General features: G+C 57.0%; 5 protein-coding genes across 5 annotated transcripts; 4 read left to right on the top strand and 1 right to left on the bottom strand.

Annotated features, from left to right (window-relative positions):
* The first annotated feature begins 735 nt into the window (after positions 1 to 735).
* B0H64DRAFT_178841 (uncharacterized protein) lies at positions 736 to 3,205 on the top strand. Its single transcript, XM_062798881.1, has 3 exons — positions 736 to 1,198; positions 1,396 to 2,125; positions 2,208 to 3,205. Exons 1-3 carry the CDS (start codon positions 916 to 918, stop codon positions 2,740 to 2,742), a joined length of 1,548 nt encoding a protein of 515 aa, XP_062657545.1. The 5' UTR covers positions 736 to 915; the 3' UTR covers positions 2,743 to 3,205.
* Positions 3,206 to 5,872: 2,667 nt separating this feature from the next.
* On the top strand, positions 5,873 to 8,387 carry B0H64DRAFT_324558 (rab-GTPase-TBC domain-containing protein; the record flags this gene model as incomplete). Its single annotated transcript, XM_062800658.1, has 2 exons — positions 5,873 to 6,360; positions 6,419 to 8,387. 2 exons carry the CDS (start codon positions 5,873 to 5,875, stop codon positions 8,385 to 8,387), a joined length of 2,457 nt encoding a protein of 818 aa, XP_062657546.1.
* A 1,437-nt stretch (positions 8,388 to 9,824) lies between these two features.
* Positions 9,825 to 11,247, top strand: B0H64DRAFT_462407 (Reticulon-domain-containing protein; the record flags this gene model as incomplete). Its single annotated transcript, XM_062807547.1, has 5 exons — positions 9,825 to 9,884; positions 9,963 to 10,056; positions 10,120 to 10,281; positions 10,338 to 10,639; positions 10,723 to 11,247. 5 exons carry the CDS (start codon positions 9,825 to 9,827, stop codon positions 11,194 to 11,196), a joined length of 1,092 nt encoding a protein of 363 aa, XP_062657547.1. The 3' UTR covers positions 11,197 to 11,247.
* A 795-nt stretch (positions 11,248 to 12,042) lies between these two features.
* Positions 12,043 to 18,409, bottom strand: B0H64DRAFT_475572 (DNA topoisomerase 2-like protein). The gene is made up of 3 exons (XM_062808109.1): positions 18,027 to 18,409; positions 14,340 to 17,915; positions 12,043 to 14,286 (listed from the first exon to the last, which is right to left on the bottom strand). Exons 1-3 carry the CDS (start codon positions 18,093 to 18,095, stop codon positions 12,376 to 12,378), a joined length of 5,556 nt encoding a protein of 1,851 aa, XP_062657548.1. The 5' UTR covers positions 18,096 to 18,409; the 3' UTR covers positions 12,043 to 12,375.
* A 1,382-nt stretch (positions 18,410 to 19,791) lies between these two features.
* B0H64DRAFT_179018 (uncharacterized protein) lies at positions 19,792 to 21,056 on the top strand. Its single transcript, XM_062798883.1, has one exon. The coding sequence runs from the start codon at positions 20,128 to 20,130 to the stop codon at positions 20,770 to 20,772; it is 645 nt and encodes a 214-aa protein (XP_062657549.1). The 5' UTR covers positions 19,792 to 20,127; the 3' UTR covers positions 20,773 to 21,056.
* Positions 21,057 to 21,097: the final 41 nt, after the last annotated feature.

Genomic DNA, 21,097 nt, shown 5'->3' on the forward strand with positions numbered 1-21,097 from the left:
TTTTCGAGTCCCCTCGAACAATTTGGATTCGGTCCTCGTGGCATTCTCGCGACACGCACGCAAAAACCCCTTCGCTCTCTGCCACTCTGACACACGCCGCCTGCCGACCGACAAAGCAGCAGAACAAGCCGACGTCAACTTCCAGCACCACCCAACGACCCCATTAGGGGCAAAAAGAAGCCAGTCCCTTTCTTACACGGTATTTTTTGAGCTCATAGCATTTCCTCATCGGTGTTCTCCCGCCTTGGCACTTGCGACGGACCTGCCTGCTCATCCCAATCCCCGGCATTTGTGTGTCCCATTGCCACTCTCGGACACACCACAAAAGCCGCGAAACACAAGCGGCAATCCCGTGGGGTCTGCCATCGGGACGATCGATAGCCTGCCCACCGTGCGTTGCTGCCCTGCAAGGCACGCCGCAGCAGCCCGAGGTCCCTGCTCGGTTGCTTTGCTGCTTTCTGGTGGGAGGGAGGGGAACCGGCGGAGTCGTCGGCCTTCGGACAAGGGCAGGCAGCAGAGCAGGCCCGGTAAACCTTCCTGCTTGGGGTTGTCATCCCATTCACGCGTCTCGTCTCGTCTCATCAGTCCCGTCGTCCCGTCGTGTGCCATCCCAGGCACGAGTGGCACGCAAACCTCAAATCCCGGCCGAACGCTGCCGCTGCCTGGACTGGGGTCCCAGGTGCCTGTTTGGCTGTTGAGAGCTCGCACGCGAGAGAGAGACCACCTTCGGGAGAGGCCCCCCGCCGGCCAATCCCCAGATTGGTAGCCCTGCCCCCTTCCCCACACCCGGCAGCCGCAATTCCTGATCTGATCCACGACGGCCTCGCCGTTCCATCCGCCGCTCCTCCTCACCCCCCTGGCGCCTCCTGCCCGGTTCTTGGCTTGGGCAGCCGCCTCTCGCCCAAATACCAAGTCATGTATTCTCCCTATGGTTTCCCAAATGCCGCCGCAGGCCCCGTCTTCAACGGCGCCCCACCTCAACAAGGTGCTCACCTGCAACCCGGCCCATCTCCGAACCAGCCGCAGCAACAGCCGCAGCAGCAGCAGATGATGTATAACTCACAGCAGTTTCCCATGCCGGGCCAGCCCGGTGCCTTCCCCGCCGGCGGCCCGAACCCAGCTCTCATGGGCGGAGGTGGTGGCCCTGCAGGAATGATGCAGAATGCCGGCATGCCGCACATGGCTGCGAATGGTCAGAGTAAGCACCCGTCCCCTTCTCCATCTTCCACATGACGTTTGCCGTTTGCGAGGCTTGTCTTACCTGACCCTTCTTCACGTGCGATGGTCCCACCATCCTCCACCGTCCACTCTCCACGTAACATACTTCCGTTTAACCCCCCTTTGCTCCTGGGTCGCCCTTGTTGGTGGTCAAGGCTAACGCATGTCTCCCACCAGTGTCGTTCCAGACCCCTTTCACAAGCTCGCCCTATGCGTCTGGCATCCCTTCGTCTACGGCTCCCCAGCCGCAGCTGCCGGCCAATTTCATGATGGCCGGCCAGATGCCGCCTTATCAGATGAACACGGGCTTGCCGAGCCAGCAACCCATGATGCAACGGATGCATCCTACCCAGCAGAACTCCGCCGGCATCCCTGTGTCGACGCCACAACGTCAGTTCAGCAATTCTCAAAGCACCCCAACCAGCCAGATGCCCCCTCAGCAACAGCCGCACCAGCAGCAACAGCAACAGCAGCAACAACAGCAACAGCAACAGCAACAACAACAACAACAACAACAACAGCAGCAGCAGCAGCAGCATCAGCAGCAGTTTTCTACACCCCGGACCCAGGGTACCCCGCAGAGCCAGACGCCCACGACTGCCCAACATCCGTCGGCGTCGATTGCAACGCCCCAGACACCAACCTTCCCTTCAGATCAAGGGCAGCAGCCGCAGGTTAACGGGACCTCCAGCTCCGCCCCTCAAAGTCCCGCGACCGAATCGCGGGACAAGGAGAGGATGGCGGTGCTGCTAGAGATCAACCAGGAGTTGCTGTATGAATCAATACAGCTCGTCAACAGCCGGAATGAGCTCAAGAAGGAGCAAGCGGCTGTCAGCGCGGGGAATGCCAAGAACGGCGACATAGATTACGCCGAGGAAGAGAAGTTAGCAAACCTAGACTACAACCAGTGAGTTTCCAACCACCCCCCACCCCGCGGGCTTCTTCCACCCCCATATACCCCGCCCCCCTATTCTAACCCCACCCACCAGATGCATGAGAAGGCTCCAAGCCAACCTCACCTACATGTTCGCGCTCGCGGACCGCAAGGCCAAGGCCCAGGTCCCGGCGTCGCCGGCCTACCTGACCCCGCCCCCGCTCAACATGCAGCTCAAGCTCAAGCTCCCGCCCAACGCCGCCGACGACCCGGTCGAGCGGCCCGCCGACCCCGTCGCCGACCGCGCCGAGCGCGACGCCCTGCTCAAGTCCCTCTACCGCAAGCTCCACTCCCTCTACCCGGGCGTCGACCCCAAGAAGGAACCCCCCGCCCAGCCCGCCGGCGCCGGCGCCCGCCCGCCTGCGATCAATACTAACCCCGGTGCTGGTGCTGGTGGTGTTGGGGCTGGTGTTGGGGCTGGTGTTGGGCCTGGTGGTGCGAGGCCTGGCCCACCTTCGGCGGGGCAGAATGGCCAGGCGTCCACGCCTACTACCGCGGGGATGGGGATGGGGGGTGCCCAGGGATCGAGCCTGGGGAGCCCGGCCGCAGCGCTGACGATGGGGGATACTGTGGCGCCGGGGCTGTTGTAGCGGGATTGGGGGGGAAGGGGGGGGGGGGGACTGGTTGGTTGGTTGGTTGTATGTACGATGGGATTGGGTGGTGGGTGCGTATAAATCCGCGAGAATGGGGTAGGTTGATTTTCGAAAGCGGTGTATGGAGATAAATGAGGATTTGGGAGTGTCTGTGTGTGGGCGGCTGGCTACCTGTGGTTGCGGGTTTCTGCGTTGTGCTGTGCTACCTATGTTGAATTGGGGGAGCTTGTCTGGTCTTGTCTTCGTCTTTGACTCGTTCGGTTTGGTGGGAGAGAAGGTGAGAAAAGGAGATGGCTTGCTTGGCTGAGGCGCCCGTGGCGTTGTGGAGTTTGGGTTGAGTTGGGTTGTAATGGATACCGAGAAGCTGGTTCAGTAGTTAGAAATGCAGAAATTTACGGGGATTGGTGTTTGGATTTGTTGGTTTACGCGTGCGAGTGTGTGCTCTACAAAACGAGGTGATGATGCTTCGATTAGATTGATCCGGGAGTGGTCGCGTACGTACCGCTAAACGAGGCTCTCATTCGGTCGTGTCTCTCAACAACGTCGAGGCCGACGATATCAAGGCCTGCATTGGTTAGGTAGTGGGTGCATAGCACCTACGATTCGCCCCCTCCTTTATGTTCAACACCCGAGGACTGCACTCGATCGCGACAGATTATACTCGGGTCTCTTCCGAGCATGTCAACCTGGAATTACATGGAGCCTTCCACCACTGAAGAGCACCTTGCAACACAGGGCCGATTTTCACGTCCTCGACGTAAAAGAGTTTTTTTTTATCGCCGCCACTAGTCTGGAGGGTTTATGTGCTTTTGGATGTTTTCTTCTGGTTTTTGTTTTTGACTTTGAAGTCCGAGGGCCGCTAAGTGGGTTGCCGCGTACCATTCGAGCTTAGCTTTGAGAGTGCCCCCAAAACCGGCCATCGATGGTCTCAAATTTGGCGATCTGGGGCTTCTCGACACAGTTCCGGCCCCAGTTGCAGGCCATTTCCCCAGACCAGCCCCTCTGGCCACCCCAGGCCTGGAGTCGAGGCACGACTTCGTACAAAAGCGGCCTCTATCTTGCCCTCGCTTCAGGGCTGCTCAATTGGAAGCCCAAATAATTTACGAGCGGTGAAGTCTGCCAGCGGGCAATGGAACCGTGCAATTTTACCGCATTGAGACGCGTGAGGGGGTTGGTGATGTGCTCCGGCTGCTGGTTGGTTGGCTGCGGGAGGTTGCCGTTTGGATGCTTCTGTCCTGCACCTTTGCTCCACCTGTCGCAGCCTGCAAGGGGGATCGAGGCGGCATGTGGTTGCCGATTGGCAGAAAAAGAGCTCTCATTGGACCCCACCTTTTGCCGCGACAACAAACGTCGAATTTCTGGTGTTGCGCCTGAACCAATGCATTGACTCGACGCTCCTCGGGTTTTACGAAGAGCAGGCAGTCGGGGCTTTTGGTATAGAGATGACTTCGTCTGCTGGAAACTCGTTGGGAGACTTGATGGTCGACAATGGTAGCGGACAGTAGTTGCCACCGTGACCGCTTGTTACCGGCGAGGTTTGGTTCTCAGCTATCCCGGGTTCTCGGTTCCTTCAGACCCCTTTCTATGTAACGTCCGAGTCAGTTGCATCTACCACCATTTTCTAGAACGCCTTCTCTTCTTTCTTCTTGCGGTCCTCGCCTTGTTTCGTTTGCCGTCTGTCCATTCACATTTCTCCTCTTGCTTTCTCGACTCATCATCACCTGCAACAGTTTGGCGGTGGCCGGTTGCCCCGCTTTCCTTTTTTGGTTGGGAGGCATGGTTCCTGCAGGCAATTATCAATTATTGCAAGGATATCCAGGGGCTCGCGCTAAATATTCGTGTCAGAGCTCTCTCGTCTTCAACAGCGCCCACCGCCCAATGTTCTCTTAGTTCTTGACAAATTGGTCTAGTTGCCATGGTGGTGAATCTTACGAGTCTCATACCTATTCCGTGTAACTAATTGAAGCCGGTTGTTCAAGGCCCCAGCTGCCGCGGGCCGCCTCTGACTTGGCCCTTCGATGAAACGAGACGAGCTCCTGCCCCAGCAGTCGCGCGCCAAGACCCACACAATTCGAGGTTGACGATCTCGGTCACCTCTCTCTCCACTTCTTCCCAGCTAACGAACCATCCCTGCCTCTTTCTCTTTCATAGCTGGCATCCACGCCCTTTGGAAAGAAAGTTGGGAGGCTTCCGAGGAGCCGGGTCAGTGAGGGAACCGCCAAAAGTTTAGGGAACAATCCGCCTTCCTAATCTTATCTATCGGTAACAGCAAAGGAGTTCAGACGACAGCATCAAGAGTTCAATAGGAGTTCGACTCTATACACCAATTCGCGACACGACACGACACACACGAACTTCACCGCCGCCTTCAAATTGTCTTCGCAAAGTTGAGGTTGCGGGATCGGGATTGGGATCGGGATGGAGCCCGACCGGGATGGAGCAGATGCGCGGGAAGGGCGGGCAACTCCCGAGCCGGTATCATCGCGGAGAGGGAACGCTTCAGGGCCGACCAATTCGCCGCCGGCCGCGACGGAAACAGACAAGGGAAGCGAACATGACTCTCTCGTCACAGTTCGCCTTTCTGAGCCGCCGTCACTCCACGTAAACACAGCAGTACCGCCGAGTACGATTCTCACGCGAAAGACACCCGTTCCGGGTCAAGTCCCAAATAACACCATGCCCGAAACGTTGCCCGCCGACGATGATGACGACGACGACAGCGATTCGGAGATTTTCGAGCCCGATACCTCTGCCTCAAGACGCAGACCGAATCTGCTCCAAGAGTTGGGGCGGGCAAGCCCGAACACAGACGAGGAAGGAGAGGGAAGGAAAAATCGGGATTCTTGTTCGAGCTCGGGATCGGACAGGGTCGACTGGGAAGAGTTGCAAAAGAAAGAGGAACTGGAGTCGAAGGGTCAAGTATCTAATAATGTGCGTCTCTGGAGACGATGCGCCTCCTCCCCTCTTTCCCGCCGTATGTAACTGACAGCCCATGCCACAGACCACGTCCTCACTATTGAGCAAGCTGGAACAGGAGAATAACCGGATCGAGACAAACCTCAAGAGCATGAAGGTCAGGGCGGCAGACAGGCGGCGATCTCGCGAGAGCAAACCCAGACCTCCCTCGATGGCGCAGCTGCGGAAAATGGTCAGCGGTCCGATCCCCCCCGCGCTCCGATACTCGAAGCTCCCGCCAACACCGATGACCGAGCTCGACTTCTACCGCGCCCTTGTCAAAGACCCCAAGCAGACGGCCGCTCGCCTGCCAACCTTGCTGTCCAACAAGGTGCGGAAGGGCGTCCCCCCACCGCTGCGAGGTGTGGTCTGGCAGAGCATGGCGGGGGCCCTGGACGGTGCCCTGGAGGAGGTCTATGAGCGATTGACCGGCGAATCGAGTCCGTATGAGGGCGTTATCAGCAAGGACCTCGGCCGGAGCTTTCCCGGCGTCGACATGTTCAGAGACCCCGAAGGCGACGGCCAGCGGATGCTGGGCCGGGTTCTCAAGTGCTTCAGCCTCTACGACACCAAGATTGGGTATTGCCAAGGGCTCGCATTCCTCGTTGGACCGCTGCTGATGCACATGCCGGACAACCAAGCTTTTTGCGTTTTGGTTAGGTACGTCCGATCTCAATGTCAATTGATAAAGGTGTGGCGAGCTAACTTGTGTGACCAGACTCATGGAAAACTACGATCTGCGCCAATGTTTCGTTCCCGACCTATCTGGGCTGCACATCCGAATCTACCAATTTCGCGAACTGTTGCGACAGCATTTGCCCACTTTGTCAGCCCACCTCGACGATTTGCAGGTTGAACCCGCCTATGTTTCACAATGGTTCCTGTCGTTCTACGCCGTAACGTGCCCCCTGCCAATGCTGTTTCGCATCTACGATGTGATTTTCGCTGAGGGCGCATCGGAGACCATCATGCGGGTGGCGCTGTCGCTTATGCGCAAAAACCAGGTGCGCATCCTGGGCTGCACCGAGCTGGAGGACGTAATGCACCTGCTGTTGTCGCGGGGTGTTTGGGACTGCTACAACCACAACGCCGACGAGTTTGTCCAAGACTTTGTCGCGCTCGCCAACGTCGTTACCAAGGAGCGAATGGTAGCGCTCGAACAGGGGTACAAGGAAGCTAAGATTGCCCCAACCGCCAATCACCGTGGGACAGAGGGGGCACAAGCCTCGGCGGATGTCACCACCGCCGCCTCCCGTTTCCTGGGTCGCCTCTGGGCTTCCTCGTCCACCCCCAGGTTTGCAACCTTTTCGGCAACAGCCCAGGTTTCGGGATCCGCGTCCGTCAGCAGTACTCTCAACCCCGGAGCCGCATCACGTCCACTTAGTATGCTTCGGCGCAGCACGTCGAAACAAAGCCTCTCGTCGATGGAGGCTGCTTCATCGACTGCGTCATCCGCCGCCAGCGTCCTCAGCTCTGTTTCAACCGAAGCAACCAACATCTCACGCGACAGCTCCGCCGACGATACGCCCAGGGAAGCGACGGCGCTGCCGTCCAAGACAGCGCCCGTCGCCTTCTCAGGGAGCGTCAATACATCAAAGGATGGCAGCAAGTACTTACACAGCCAGATCGAGGATCTACTCACAGCGCTCAGCGAGCTGCAACGGAACCACGCTTTACTGGCCAGCCAATTGCAACGGGAGAAAGAAGAGCGCGAAGATGACCGGCGAGCTGTCCGATCGCTGCTGGACGGCTTGCGCAAGAAGGCGGATGGAGGTGATGTGGGGAGCGACACAATATCGACGGGCGCCATTGAGCCGAGCGCCGAACAACTTTCCGACCTGTTGGACGTCGTCGAGGTGCGTTTCGACCAGGCGACTGCCAGCCCGCGGTCATCGGCACCCGAGACGAAGTTACAATTGCGAGACGAGCTGGCTCGGGCCAAGGAACAACTGTCACAAGAGCGGGCCAAGTCGAAACAGTACGACCGCAAGGTGCAAGAGATGGAACAGGAAATGGCCACCCTGAAGGACCAGTTGAGAGATACCCACGCGCACGTTCGGAGCGTACACCACGAGAAACAACGGCTCGAGAGGCAGATGCAGGGGATGCGGACGAGGGCCTCGGACACGCCGGCAACCACAGATAAGGGCGAGTGGTTCCCCAAGGCCGGCGGCACCGCCGCCGCGGTTGGACTGCGCGAGCTCAAGCTGGGCCGCAGCAGGTCGACACCGTCGCAAACGGCCTCGGTCTTTAGCAACAAGCGCGTATCCACGATGACGATGAAGAAGAAGAGCAGTAGCGAGTCGCTGGCGGCCATGGCCGCACAGTCCGCTTCCTCCTCATCTGGACCGACACCCCTCACGACCCCGCTCAACGAGAACGATGCCCTGCTGCTTGAGTTGGTGCAAGCCAAGACAGCCGAAGCAGTCGCGCGCCAGGAGCTGGAAGAGTCGAAGCAGAAGCTCGAACAGCTCCGGAAAGCGTTTGGGCTCGCGCCAGGGGAGTCGCCGCCAGCCCCGCACAGCCGCAGTGCGACGCCGTCGGCGGCTTCGACAGCCATGGATATGTTTGGTCGTCTGACGGGTTCAAACACCACCCCCACTGTATCAGAACCGCCGTCGAAGACGTCGACGCCGCCCCCGGGTAACAATACGGCGGGTGGTGGCTTTTGGGGGTGGAGGAGGTGATAATGGTTCGATTTTGCTGTTTCATTCGCTGGCGGCTCTGCCGATGCGTCGTTGAGATCTGGCGCTTTTGGGGTAACACTGTAATTGCTGGAATGAGAGATGGCTGAGAGGTCGCGGGACGGCTGTATTTGTGAACATCATGATACCAATATTGATTCTTCTGCATGGCGGAAAGGGAGTTTTTCGTTGCATGACTGCGGGGAGAATGGGGGACATGGAGATGGAGGCCCACAACGATCGGAGCAAACTGAGATAGGGAGCAGGGATTCTCGACAGAAAGAGAAGGGAAGACGTAATTGAAAGGCGCACAGCATGTTGCTGGCGTGGGAAATCTTCTCGAGATATCTGGCCCCTCGTGCCTTGTGACTGATCTTTTTGAAAGCTGGTCACACTCCACATCACCCTAGTTTTGGTGTGTGTCGCGTGTTTGAACTTCTGCCTGTCCACCCGCCTGCCCTGTCACGCCCTGTCACCACTCACCAGGGTGGGCGACTGCCGCAGTTTTTAGCGTGAAATCACATGCGATGGATGACGGTGCTGGCCAAGGGAGATGATGCAGCATCGGGCCAAGAATAACTCGCCCCCGGCAAGGAGGCGAGCCAGGGTCGGCATTGAATTTGTGACAGGCATTGGTCGTGACTTATCGACATTGGATGCAACGTGCCTGGACGCCACGACGAACAAAGATTGCAAAGTTGGCGATAACACTGAAACAGACGGCGAGCCCGAGAGTGTGCCAGATCTGAACAACAAGTGAGTTTTGACCTTGCGAGCTCGCATTGCTGAAAATGAGAGATAGGTAGGTGTGACTGGATACGCAACCCCGATTGTGCGACGCAGGGCAGAGCTCCCTGATAGGCTGTCCCTGCCGTGCTGTTCCGGTGGCATGATGAGATCATTGCGCCTGTTGCTGCACGCCCACGCCCACACCACGCCGTTTTGGAATGGTCCCCCAGCTGTGAGCAAGCTTTGGAGGGGCCACCCTGAGCCACCTCAGTGGGCCCCCTGTTGGTCTGGACTGGGCCCAGAGTCCCGTCATGGACCATGACTGCCTGCAAGTTTTTTGATAAGCTACCGGGTCAGAAATAATAACTGACCCCGGCCTGTCTCAAAGCCCTCATTGCTTCCTGCCCATCCCAACTTCTCGGAACACAAAGTTCTAGCTTCATTTCTCCTGCATCACCAAGCTTCCCTTCCAGCTTTCCTTCTGCACAAAGAAGCATCGTTGGCTTGACGTTTTTGAGGTTTCACCTTTGTCCCTAGCTCCCCGTTAACTAGCAACTGCTCTTCTCGCGACCCGTTGCCAGTCAGTATCTTGTTCGACCTGCCCCTCCCTTGGTCGACGTCACACAGTTTCCGATCCTTCCACCTCCAACCAACAAACGGATACTGCCCACGCGACCATCGCAACATCACAACATCACGATAGCAATCAAGATGACTGACCGCGTCGCCACCAACGGCAATACCAACGTGGATGGCCTGAAAGCTAGTAAGGTTCGTGTTATCCAGCTTCGCCTATCGTTTTTGTGTCGTCCTGATGACTTTTGGCTAACTCGTCCTAGTGTTTCACAGCTCGACACCGGCCTCCGACCGTTCCGTAGCTCCCGATCGACTGACGATAGCTCTTCTATAGATGCCGCATCTGCCTACAACACCGTCACCAATGGTATGCCGATCCCTCCCACTAATGTATACCCACCCGTCAAGATACTGACTGGATGCTACTCAGGTCCGGTAGCTCAGAACGTCATGGATCAATCTTCCAAGGCCACGACCGAGATCTCCAACCTGGCCGCCGCTCGCCATCCTCCCTCATACACGGCTGCCACGGGCCAGCCGCTGACAAACTACCACTCGTTCTTCTCGGAGCTCCTGTCGTGGCGCAATCCTCGTACGTTTTGCCGGATTAGTTGGAGCTAACTAGGAGCTGATGCTAATACCCCGCAGGTGCTTCGGCCATCGCCTATGCTTCCCTCGTCACGCTCATCTTCTCGGTTAGGTACCTTGATGTTTTGCGCTGGACTTTTAAGATCACCTGGATGGTTCTCGCCATCACCGTCGCCGCCGAGATCGCCGGGAAGACGCTTCTCAACAACGGCTTCACGACCCAGCTCCGTCCCCGCAAGTATTACACCATTCCGAGGGAGACGCTCGAGGCCGCGATTGGCGACGTCCACGAACTCATCAACTTTTTCGTCATCGAGTCGCAGCGCGTGTTATTCGCCGAGAATGTTTATGCATCGGCTGCTGTAAGTGGTCTCCACAATTGGCTCCGCTCAGACTCAGAGCTCCTGCAGTAATGGCGTCAGAGCCGTAAGCTAACCCACCCCAGGCCGCTTTCGCCGCCTTCATCTCGTACTATCTCGTCAAGCTTGTCCCCTACTGGGGCCTGGCCGTGATCGCCACCACAGTCGTCTTCTTCACTCCGCTCATCTACACCACCAACCAGGAGCTCATCGACAGCCAGCTCAAGCACGCCAGCGAGATCGTCAACGCCCAGACCGCCCAGTTCCGCACCGTCGCCCAGAAGCATACCGAGCAGGCTACCCAGGCCACCAAGCAGTACATGGGCGACTACACTGCCAAGGCTCAGGCGCTGATCAAGGGCGCCCGCTCCCACGGAGAGCAACCCCAGGAGAAGTCCCAGGAGCAGCCGTCCGTCAAGGCGACCGACTTCCCCGCGGCTCCCAAGGACGATATCAAGCCTTCCGTCAACGAGCCCATCGCCCCCGAGCCTGTCGTCGAGAACACGCCCAAGCCGGTTGATGGCGCGAAGACTGACGGGGAACCCCTGATCGCGGCTTAAAAACAGGGGTCCTGCCAAGATATCTGATGGCGATCCCGCCAACGTCATCTGTATTCTAAACACGCCCAGTTGGTTCAGAGATAGGCCAGCTGAAAGGACAAGTCACAATCTCTGCACCAATACAACAGCTAATAAAAAAGGAAAGGAGAAAATGTGGAAATGGATGGCACGACGTGGCAAGGCAAGACTGGCTGGCAATTCATTTCGGGCAGGATCAGAGTCTGCTCTTGTGGCTCTCGACGCTAAATGAGAACATCTCGGCGGAGAGAGAATGGGGAGCGGATCGATGAATGAGGGGGGGGGGGGCATGCATGCTTTTGGGGAGACGGCCGGACATTATTATTGACATGGATGGGGGTTACCTTTTTGCGCCGGAAGGCTGGGGTGGGCTGGATGGAGTCTCGTGTTGACATAGTGTACTTTTTTGCTTTCTCTTGCGTCTTTTTCTTTAACCTCAACGTCACCTTTGGTCTTATGATGCGTGTGCTTCTCTCTCAAGTTTGGGCTCCCTCTGGAGGAAGGCAGGCGGGAGGATGGTGATGGGTTCCTTGGCGTTCTGTTTGTGCAGCTAATTCATGATGTATCCTTTCGTCGTGTGCCTGCGCTATTGTCTTGATATGCCCACTTGGATTTGAATCCAGGCGTTGCCTTCATGCTTTGCTTAATATTTACCGGACAGAGCAGAGGAGCTGGCCAAACCCACTTTGTGTGTTCCAACCCAAGTCTGGCGGAAGTCTCAGCTGGGGCCCATAGAAATGCTTGGTTAGGGCATAGCACAGAAGGCGGCTAAGCAAAGGTCCAATATGTAATTTATGACTTCAGCAAGCTAAGCAAAATAATACATATCATTCAAGCAGGAATAAATGGATGCACAGAACAAAGGAAAGAAAAAAATGTGAAACAAACAAAAAGATGTGAGATTACCCGCCCCTTCCTTGGGTTCCTGGCCATCCTCCAAAGGAGGCCACCACCCAACCAACCAACGCCCCAGCCAGCCAATCTTGTCCCAACCAAGTAGGGTACACGCCAAAAAAGGAATGAATGAGAACGACAAGGCATCCGTCTTTCATCTTCCATCTACCAAGAAAGCAGGCGAACCCGGAAAGAGAGAGAGACAGAGAGAGAAGTCATATCTCATAAACAACCAGACCGCCCGATCCAGCGCCCCCCTCTCCGCTCTTACTCGCTATCCTCGTCCATGTCAAACGCATCGCTCTCATCCTTCCGCCCCTTCCGCCCACCGCTGCCGGAGTCGGCGCTGACAAAGTCGTCGTCGTCGTCGTCATCGATGTAAGTCGGCTTTGCCTTGGCCTTGGCCGCAGCGGCGCGCCCGGGTCTCCTAGCGAGGGGTTTGGCTGCGGGAGGGGGGCTGGCCGGCGCGTCCTCCATGATCTCGTCCTCGTCGTCGCTGAGGACCTTCCTGGAGGCGGTCTTGGCCTTCTTGGCGGCGTAAGCCTTGGCCGCGGGGGAGAGGGCGGCGGTCTTGGCTTTGGAGGTGAGGGTTTTGGCCTTGGTGGTCTTGGCCGCCGGAGCCGGTGCGTCGTCGGCCTTGGCTTTGTTCTTGGATCCGGCCGGGCGGCCGCGCTTTTTGGCGGCGGCGGCCGGGACGACGCTGAGAGGAGCCTTGGCTTTCGAGGCCGTGGGCTTTGCGGCCGGCTTGGGTGCCGCGGGGAGCTCATCGTCGGACAGGAAGTCATCGACCTCGTCTGGCTTGCTCGATTTCCGCGGAGAGGACATAGCGAGGGCCTCGTAGTTGGTGTCGTCGTGTTCGTCGAGATCGAGGATAGATCTTGACTGCTTGGCCTTCAGCTTGGGGATGGGTGCGTCGCCCGCCTCCGGCCGGGACATGGCGAACAGGCTCAGCCTACCACCCTTAGTGGCTGGGGCTCCTATGCCCTTGACCATGGCGCCGACATCGCCGAGCATGTCATCGCCATCGTCGTCGCTGTCTGAGCCAAACTCCTCATCCATGTAGGTCCGCTTCGCCTTGGCTGCTGCTCGCCTGGTTGGCTTTTCGACAACTTCATCCGACTCCGGCTCGTCGAATTCATCCTCCTCCTCATCCACCGGGGGCGGCTTAGCTCTGGCGGCTGCGCGCTTCGTTGGCTTTTCGACAACCTCGTCCGAACCAGACTCGTCAAATTCATCCTCGTGATCCACCGGGGACGGCTTGGCCTTAGCTGCCGCCCGCTTGGTTGGCTTTTCGACAACCTCCTCTGATGCGGATTCATTAAAGTCATCCTCCTCATCCATGTAGGACGGCTTAGCCTTGGCGGCTGCCCGCTTGGTTGGCTGCTTCTCAACAACTTCTTCCAAACTAGACCCGTCGAGGTCTTCGACGACGGCCGACGGCTTGGCCTTCGCTGGTGCCGTCACCCGCTTTGCCGGCTTCTCGATGACTTCGTCGGAACCGGACTCCTCGAGGTCCGAGTCCACATACAACGGCTTAGCCTTTGTAGCAGCCCGCTTAACTGGCTTCTCGACAACCTCCTCCGGTTCAGACGCCTCGGACTCGTCCTTGACATCAGGTTTTCCCAACTCCATGAAGTCGTCGTCGGAGTCGTCGCTCAAGACATACTTGGACTTGGTCGCAGCCGTCCGCTTGTTGCGCCCGCTTGTGGCTTCTGGGAGCGAAGCAGGTGGTTCCGACTCTTGCTTGACCACCGCTTTCTTTCCAAGAAGAGCAAAATCGTCGTCGTCGGAGAGCTCGTTCTTGGGCTTGGGTTTGGCTGCTGCCTGGAACTTCTCGGTGAACCTCTGGTGGGTCTTGGTTTCGACCTTCTCGACCTTGGGAGCCTTGGCCTTGGTCTTCTTCTCAGGCGCATACTCATCATCATCCTTCAGGCGACGGCCCCTTCCAACACCAGCACCGATCTTTCGTGATGTGCGACGACCCATCCTACGGATATCCGCTGTGATCTCCTCATCCAGCTTCAGCTGTGTGTGCCACTCCTCGACGAAGCCGTCCAGGTCCTGTATCCACAGGTCCTTCTCGCTCAGGGCATCGAGCTCGTCGTGCTCGGCCTTCTTGGCTGCGATCTGGTTCTTGAGCTTGTCGAGACGCTCGTTGGTGAGCGACCAAATAGGCATCTACTGTCTGTCAGTTCACTGTGACACAAAAAAGTTACAGCGGGTGCACGTACGGAGAGAAGGTAGTCGTAGTCCCGTGCGCCATTTGAAGTCTCCTCCTCCTCGCCATCGTCCTTGCCGAGCTCCTCGTCGGTAGATTTGCCCTTCTTGTCATCCTTTGGTGGGAAAGCCTCGTACTTGCGGTCGCGAAGCTCTTGGACGAGCACATCCTTCTTTTTCTTGCTGACGATGAGCTTGTTCTCAATGATCTCCAAGATGAAGCGGTACTGGTTCTTGAGCTTGCGGTAGTCGGCATGGTAGACACCAAGCCAGTGCTTCTTCCGCTCCGTGTACATGTTGAAACGGTAGTGGTAGAACTCTTCCATGATCTCCTCCGGATTTTCGTACTTGTGAATTTGACCGCGGGTGTTGAATGCGACGAGGTTAGTGGTAGTCATGCCCTTTGTGAGCTTGAACTTCTCCAATAAGCCCTCATCCAGCGCTGCCTTCATGTGCTTCTCCTCCAGATCGATGATGAAATGGACAGTCTGATGATCGTTGAATTCCCTGTAGTCCTTGATGAAGGAGGGAGTCTTCTCAGCGCGAAGGATGTCCTCTAGTTTCGACTTGAAATCGTCGGTCCACATCCGGATAGGCAGCTCAGTGACGTGAATCTCGTTCGGGTTTTGTTCATCCTGCTTGATGATGCCGTTGAACTTGTACCTGTTAGGGCCGTCCGACTCAAGTACACCCTTCCAGCCCCGGAACCAGGGAGTCATCGGCTTGAAAGACCCCTCTTCTGAATCCTTAGAGTCAAACCGGCCCATCCGCCGTTTTAGGTTGTCGACAATCTCCATCGGGTGATAGTTGGGGATAGATGTACTCCAACCCGTACCAATACCGTCGGCACCGTTGACCAGGACCATCGGGAGGATCGGGACATAGACCTTGGGCTCGATCATGTTGCCATCGTCCCATTGATACTCGAGGTTGGGCTCGTCAAGTTTGGAGAAGATGCGCCGGGCGAAGGGCGATAGCCGCGTGTGAATGTAACGGGCGCTAGCAGCATCCGAGCCACCAGAAAGACGAGAACCGAAGTTGCCGCTGGGCTCCAGGCAGTTGACATTGTTGGAGCCGACATAGGTTTGAGCTAGACCGACGATCGTCTGCTGCAGAGACACTTCACCGTGATGGTAAGCGGCCACCTCCGAGATGTAACCAGCAAGTTCAGCAACCTTTTGGTCGTTGACCAGGTTTCGCTTGAAGGCACCATAGATGACCTTTCGCTGACCAGGCTTCAGGCCGTCGACCATGGAGGGGATGGACCGCATGTTGTCAGCCATGCTGAAGAGAATCAGCTCCTTGTGGACGAAGTCGGTGTAGCTCTTCCTAGCCGCCGTCGCGTCGAGGAAAGTTCCGGGAACAAAGTTGCCCAACCACTCTTTACGAGCATCAGCCTTCTTTTTAGAGAAAGCCAGCTCGAACAAACGCGATTCCTCGGGCTGCAAGATGTCGAATTTCTTCAAGTGGCGGTCCAAATCCTTGAAGTAAATCTGGGCATCCTCGTTGGAGGAACTACCCAACCCCTTCAAATACTTGTACTTCCACCTCCGCAAGTCTGACTTGTGCGACTCCTTCCAAGTCTCGTATTGGGGCAAGTTGAAGAACGTCTTGAGGTTTTGGGGCTTCTTCGGATTGGAGCCCTGCCAGACCTTGACCACCGGCGTGATGAACTCCTGGAAGAAGTCATCGATGCGCAGCAGGGAGGGGAACTGGACTTCCAGGAAGTTGATGAGCAAGCCCTTGATGTGGCTACCGTCCAAATCCTGATCGGCCATGATCATCAGGTGGCCATAACGGAGACCCTTGGCGTCCTTGTAGTCCTGTTTGTGCTTGAGGCCCAGGAACTTCTTGATGTTCTCGATTTCCTTGTTCTTCATGATCTGTTCCAGCGAGGCATCGCGGACGTTGAGCATTTTACCGCGGAGCGGGAAGACGCCGATACGATCGGGATCCAAGACGGCACGGCCGGCAACGGCGAGACCTCTGGCTGAATCACCTTCGGTCAAGATCAGAGTGCACTCGTGGCCGCGCCTAGTACCGGCCCAATTGGCATCAATGAGTTTGTCGTTGCTGATGCGAGAGCGCTTGTTGCCGTCACTCTTGGCCATCATCTTATCCGCCTTCCTGTCGGCGAACTCCATGATATTCGCGATGGCCTCGGAAGCCTTGACTTTCTTGAGGAACTGGTCGCTGAGCACGCACTTGCTGCCAAAGGCGCTCATCTTGGTCGTCAGCTGCTCCTTTGTCTGGGAATTGAAGGCTGGGTTGTCAATCAGGCAGTTGATGAAGATGAAGATGTGGTTGCGAAAGTGGGAGGGCTTGAGCGAGTGGCCCTTCTTCTTCTTGGTCAGCTCCTTGCCGAGCGCCTCGCAGATCTGGTCGGCGATATAGTTGACATGAGTGCCGCCGGACGTGGTCGCGATGCTGTTGACGAACGACACCTGCTGGAACGAACCATCTGAGACGGTAAAGCCGATCTGCCACAGGCGGCCGTTGTGTCTCTGCTGGTCGAACTCGACCTTTGCCACCGGCTTCTCGCCATCAACAGCGGCATCACCCCGCTCATTGGCGATGGACTTGGCATACAGCTCGCAGTACGTCTTGAAGTTGATCTTGAGATGCTCGCCGTTCAGCCAAACCTTGATGCCGGACACAGTACCGGCCATATCGTAAACGCGACGGTAAATCAGGCCCTCCAGGTCGTCGTCAATCCCGTTCTCCATGCCAAACCGCTTGTAATCAGGCAGGAAAGAGACCTTGACAAAGTCCCCGGACTTGTTCGAGCTGATCTTGGCCTTTTCCATCTTGCTCATGTTCTCCGTCCAAGTCTGCTTGTACCGCTTGCCGTTCTTGGAGTCTTGAAGCTCGATGGAGAACTTCTGACTGAAGATGTTGGTGAGCTTTGCACCGTAACCGTTACGACCACCGACCGTCTTCTTCTCGTCGTCGTCGTAGTTTGAACCAGTGAGAAGGTGTCCAAAAATAAGCTCGGGGATGTAGCACTTCTCCTTTTCGTGCATCTCAATCGGGATGCCCTTGCCGTTGTTCTCCACAGAGATTTCACCAGTCGCACGGTCAACGGTGACCTTGAGATAGGTCATGGACGAGTCTCGTTGGCTGTTGTCTGCAGCGTTGACGAGGATCTCGTCAAAGATCTTGTACAGACCAGGAACGAAGCCAACAGTGCGGTTCTCCATCAACTTCTCTCCCTTGTTGTACACCCACAGCTTTTGATCCATGCGCTCGACAGACCCAATGTACGTGTCGGGACGCTTGATGATGTGTTGGAGCTGGGTGAGTTTTTGGTACGTCTCGGTGGCCGTCTTATTGGGCTTGGCGGCGGGTTTGGCGTCCGGCTCGTCGTCGTCGATCACCATGCTGTCATTCTCAATCTCGACGAGAGGTTTGCTACCCGCCTTCTTTGCGGGCGCCTTCTTTTTCTTGGGGGGTGCGACTCCATCTTCGCCGTCGCTCTCGGGTTTTGGCCGCTTTTTCGCGGCGGCCTTGCCAGTTGTGAGTGTTGTCTGGACCATCTTGCCGGCTTTCGTAGCTACGGTTTTCTTGGGTGCTGCCTTAGCCTTGGGCTTCTGAGAAACTGTTAGTTGCATGTTGGTCGAAAGAAGTACGCGCTCGCGGTGCGGTTGCTGGAAAGCGGAAGCGGCTCAATTGTTGGGGAAGGCAAACCGCAACATACGTACCACTTCTGGGGAGTAGCCGTCTGAATCATCTTGGTAGTCGCCAAAGACCGAGTCGACCTCTGAATCCATGGCGACGGGCTGGAAACAGTGTTCCACAACAAACGACGCGGAAAATCAGGGGTCTGAATAAAGAATTGACGGCGGGCGGACAACAAAAGCGTAGGGCGCATTCAGAAAGCGAAAGAACAGAAATTTCGTCGCGATGGACGAACAATGAAAGGGGGCACTGGGGCCTGGCCTTGGTGACTCGATTCCTCTGCGGTCTTGTAAACAAAAAGAAGGTACGAGTACACCAAAATAACCAGCCGAGGCTGTGAAAAGTGGTGGTGTGTGCTGCGAAATGCACTTGTTGTTGTGGCAAAAGCGTGCCAATCGTAAACAGAGAATGTGTTGTGTGGATTTCCCAAACAGGCCATCAGAATTCGACCGCGGTTGAGACGATCGGACGCGACGTGCATAACTGAGTTTATGCAGCCTGAGGCATTCAGGCCAAAATTGTGGAGCCAGTTATGAAGGAGGGGCCTGCCCCACTTTCGACTGCAAACGCGCTCGACGAGGAAACAGCATCCAGCAAACGTCCAGCAAACAGAGCGAGAAAGAGAGGCAGGCGCTAGAAATTAAGATGGAAATTGCCCACCTATGTCATTGATTTTATCACAGCCGTACGGTTTTGAGAAACGCGAGTGGTTTTGTCACGAAACTTGCCGCTTTTTCCTATCCGCAATTCTCCCTCTCCCGTGGTTAGGCCTGCCCGATCAACTCGACTCTTTTTGTTTGCTCGTTCCGAAATCGGCGGATCTCATTTCCAACCTCCGCGAGTGCACATGTGTGATGATGCGGGGGCAGTGAAGTTAGGTGGCCATGTCGGCGATTTGACAATGCGATTTTCCGAGAAGAAAACCAGCGAAATGCGGATCGAGTCCATCGACTGACTGTTGCGGTTGCGGCTACGGTTGCGGCTGTGGCTGTGGTCGTGGTTAATGAATGGTGCGTAACTTATTGTACGCTCTAACCCACGTTTGCCCGGCTGTGCCGCTCCCCAGTGTTGACCATGAATTAATTGCTTTTCAGGCCCCGTCCTTCCTCCAAGGTTGTCCTTGGATGGCAGTCCCTGAATGTTTGGGTCGAGCCTCGAGGGTCCCGTCATCGAATGGCGACGCACTGCAGATGGTGCTTTCCGGACCGGCTGTAAATGCCCGTCTTGCCCAAAGACACCTGTTTCAAGCGGTGCCAATCAATTTCCAGGAGGCGGCCCGCTGGAGACAATTCCATGTTGTCAGGGCTGCCCATCGCCGCCGTTACTCCTCTCGGGGTGTGGAGCCGCCTCTGTTCTGTAGGCGGATGTTGTGCTCTGCTGCCCGCAGTCTGCCGTGCTACTTGTCCTCCAGACAGCACGCGCCTGGAAATTTCCCGATCCGATGTCCATAGCCGCGACATGCCTGTGGCAGTCGCACTGCTTGGGTTGGGGGCTCTTTGACGTGCGCGCGACGCCACGGCCAGCACTCAAGTCTGGAATACCTTGAGGGGTGGGCCGCCTTCTACGGGCCATGACTGGCAGACTGACGCGCAGCCAGATTCATCACCTCACTTGTATGTGACTGGCAACGGTAGCTCGCCGGCGCTGGATCGGGCACCAATCTTGCCTGACCTGGTCCTTGGTCCCTGGTAGATCAATTACCAGACAGGGAACTGACATCGAACAGTCGCCGACAAGGACATTGCGAAGTTGACGAGTTCACTGTAGGACTCTTGGGTGGCTGATACCGCCTTAATTTAAGCCGTTGGTTCCGTTGCGCATGGATTTAGGATCGGAGATTCCGACCTCCGACACCCCTTTCCCGGGCCGGCTGACCATAAGCACACGAACTTCATTCCCAGTTCCCCGAAACCTTCATGCATACGTTCTGGGCCTAGTTGGTCTTCTCTCATGGCTCAATTTGGGGTTTCCCCGGTTCTGTGCTGCCGTTTGGGGGCGGTGTGCGTGGTTTGGGCATCTGGTGCCGGGCGGCCTTGCCGCGAGAGCTCACGGGTGGCTGCAGCACTCATCACACTTGGAACGGCAGGTTTGGGGATGGCTCAGGGGTGACGGGTCGAGGGATCCATGTTGTCTGGCACACAACGGCTCGCTGTGTCCAGCCTCTTCGTCAGTGGGCGCCCATCGGGGCGTGCAGCAACGAGCGGTCAAGTGATATTATTCCGCGTCATATTTGGCCATCGCCTGTCGCCAGCCTCTACGCCACATTCTCTTTCAACTACGTCCGATTACATCGACGCCGAATCAGCCGTTCGGCCCTGTCCTGCCTTGCCCCTAGCGTTCGGCCGACCCGGGCGACCCTGGCAACCCGCATCCCCGTCGACACCGCCATCGTTGAAGAACAAAGAGAGTTCTCAACAGGGTTGGCGGGTTTCAGACCATGTTTCTGTCCTCATCGGACAGTTTTCTTGTGTTGCCGTCGCGCAAAACGCAAGCTCGTGGGGGCAAGCAAGGCTCGGTGCAGTGACAGATGCCCCCTGCCGCACCGCTGCCGCAAAACTTGGGCGAAGAATGCGCGGTCGCCTTCTCGAAGAAGCCTGGACTTCTCTGAAGAAGGGCCCAGTTGTGGAGGGGGAGCGACTTCGGTCGAGACCGGTACTCGCGGCCTCCGTTTTGAGGCCATGTGCTTCCGGCTGGACGGTGCTGTCCCCTCGCGCAACAGCGAAACCGACTCGATTGGGGCATGGAGGAGTGACACCAAGAAACCCCTAACCGGACTGTAACTGGGCGAGCACTCTTCATGATGCCCTCACCGGGAGGGCGCGCCTCAAGCGGTGAAGGAGCCACGTGTGCCGAGTCAAGGAGTCATCTCCGTCTGGGATGTCAACATGGGACAGGTTTCGTTCTTTGTTCCACCTCCTCACCGGAGATTCTCAACCAAGTAACCACACAACGCCTCCTGCAGCCGGCCGACGGTCTACTTTCTGTCAAGTGACCCCAAACAGGCCGCATCCCTGCCCGGCCGCCCCCGGTGTGCCATTTGCGATGCCAAACTCATTTGCTGTTTCTGTGGCCCCAAAGGTCATCGTGGAGCTTG

Source organism: Chaetomium fimeti (genome assembly GCF_033439085.1).
Source record: "Chaetomium fimeti strain CBS 168.71 chromosome Unknown B0H64scaffold_5, whole genome shotgun sequence".
Classification (NCBI taxonomy): domain Eukaryota; kingdom Fungi; phylum Ascomycota; class Sordariomycetes; order Sordariales; family Chaetomiaceae; genus Chaetomium; species Chaetomium fimeti.

What these genes read in the sequence shown, in the direction of transcription:
- B0H64DRAFT_179018 (XM_062798883.1), top strand. Translation starts at nt 20,128, where the DNA reads ATGTTGTCTGGCACACAACGGCTCGCTGTGTCCAGCCTCTTCGTCAGT.
- B0H64DRAFT_178841 (XM_062798881.1), top strand. Translation starts at nt 916, where the DNA reads ATGTATTCTCCCTATGGTTTCCCAAATGCCGCCGCAGGCCCCGTCTTC. An exon ending in CATGGCTGCGAATGGTCAGA is followed by an intron (nt 1,199 to 1,395) that starts GTAAGCACCCGT and finishes GTCTCCCACCAG; the next exon opens with TGTCGTTCCAGACCCCTTTC. An exon ending in GCAAACCTAGACTACAACCA is followed by an intron (nt 2,126 to 2,207) that starts GTGAGTTTCCAA and finishes CCCACCCACCAG; the next exon opens with ATGCATGAGAAGGCTCCAAG.
- B0H64DRAFT_475572 (XM_062808109.1), bottom strand. Translation starts at nt 18,095, where the DNA reads ATGGATTCAGAGGTCGACTCGGTCTTTGGCGACTACCAAGATGATTCA. An exon ending in ACGGCTACTCCCCAGAAGTG is followed by an intron (nt 17,916 to 18,026) that starts GTACGTATGTTG and finishes ACAGTTTCTCAG; the next exon opens with AAGCCCAAGGCTAAGGCAGC. An exon ending in ACTACGACTACCTTCTCTCC is followed by an intron (nt 14,287 to 14,339) that starts GTACGTGCACCC and finishes GACAGACAGTAG; the next exon opens with ATGCCTATTTGGTCGCTCAC.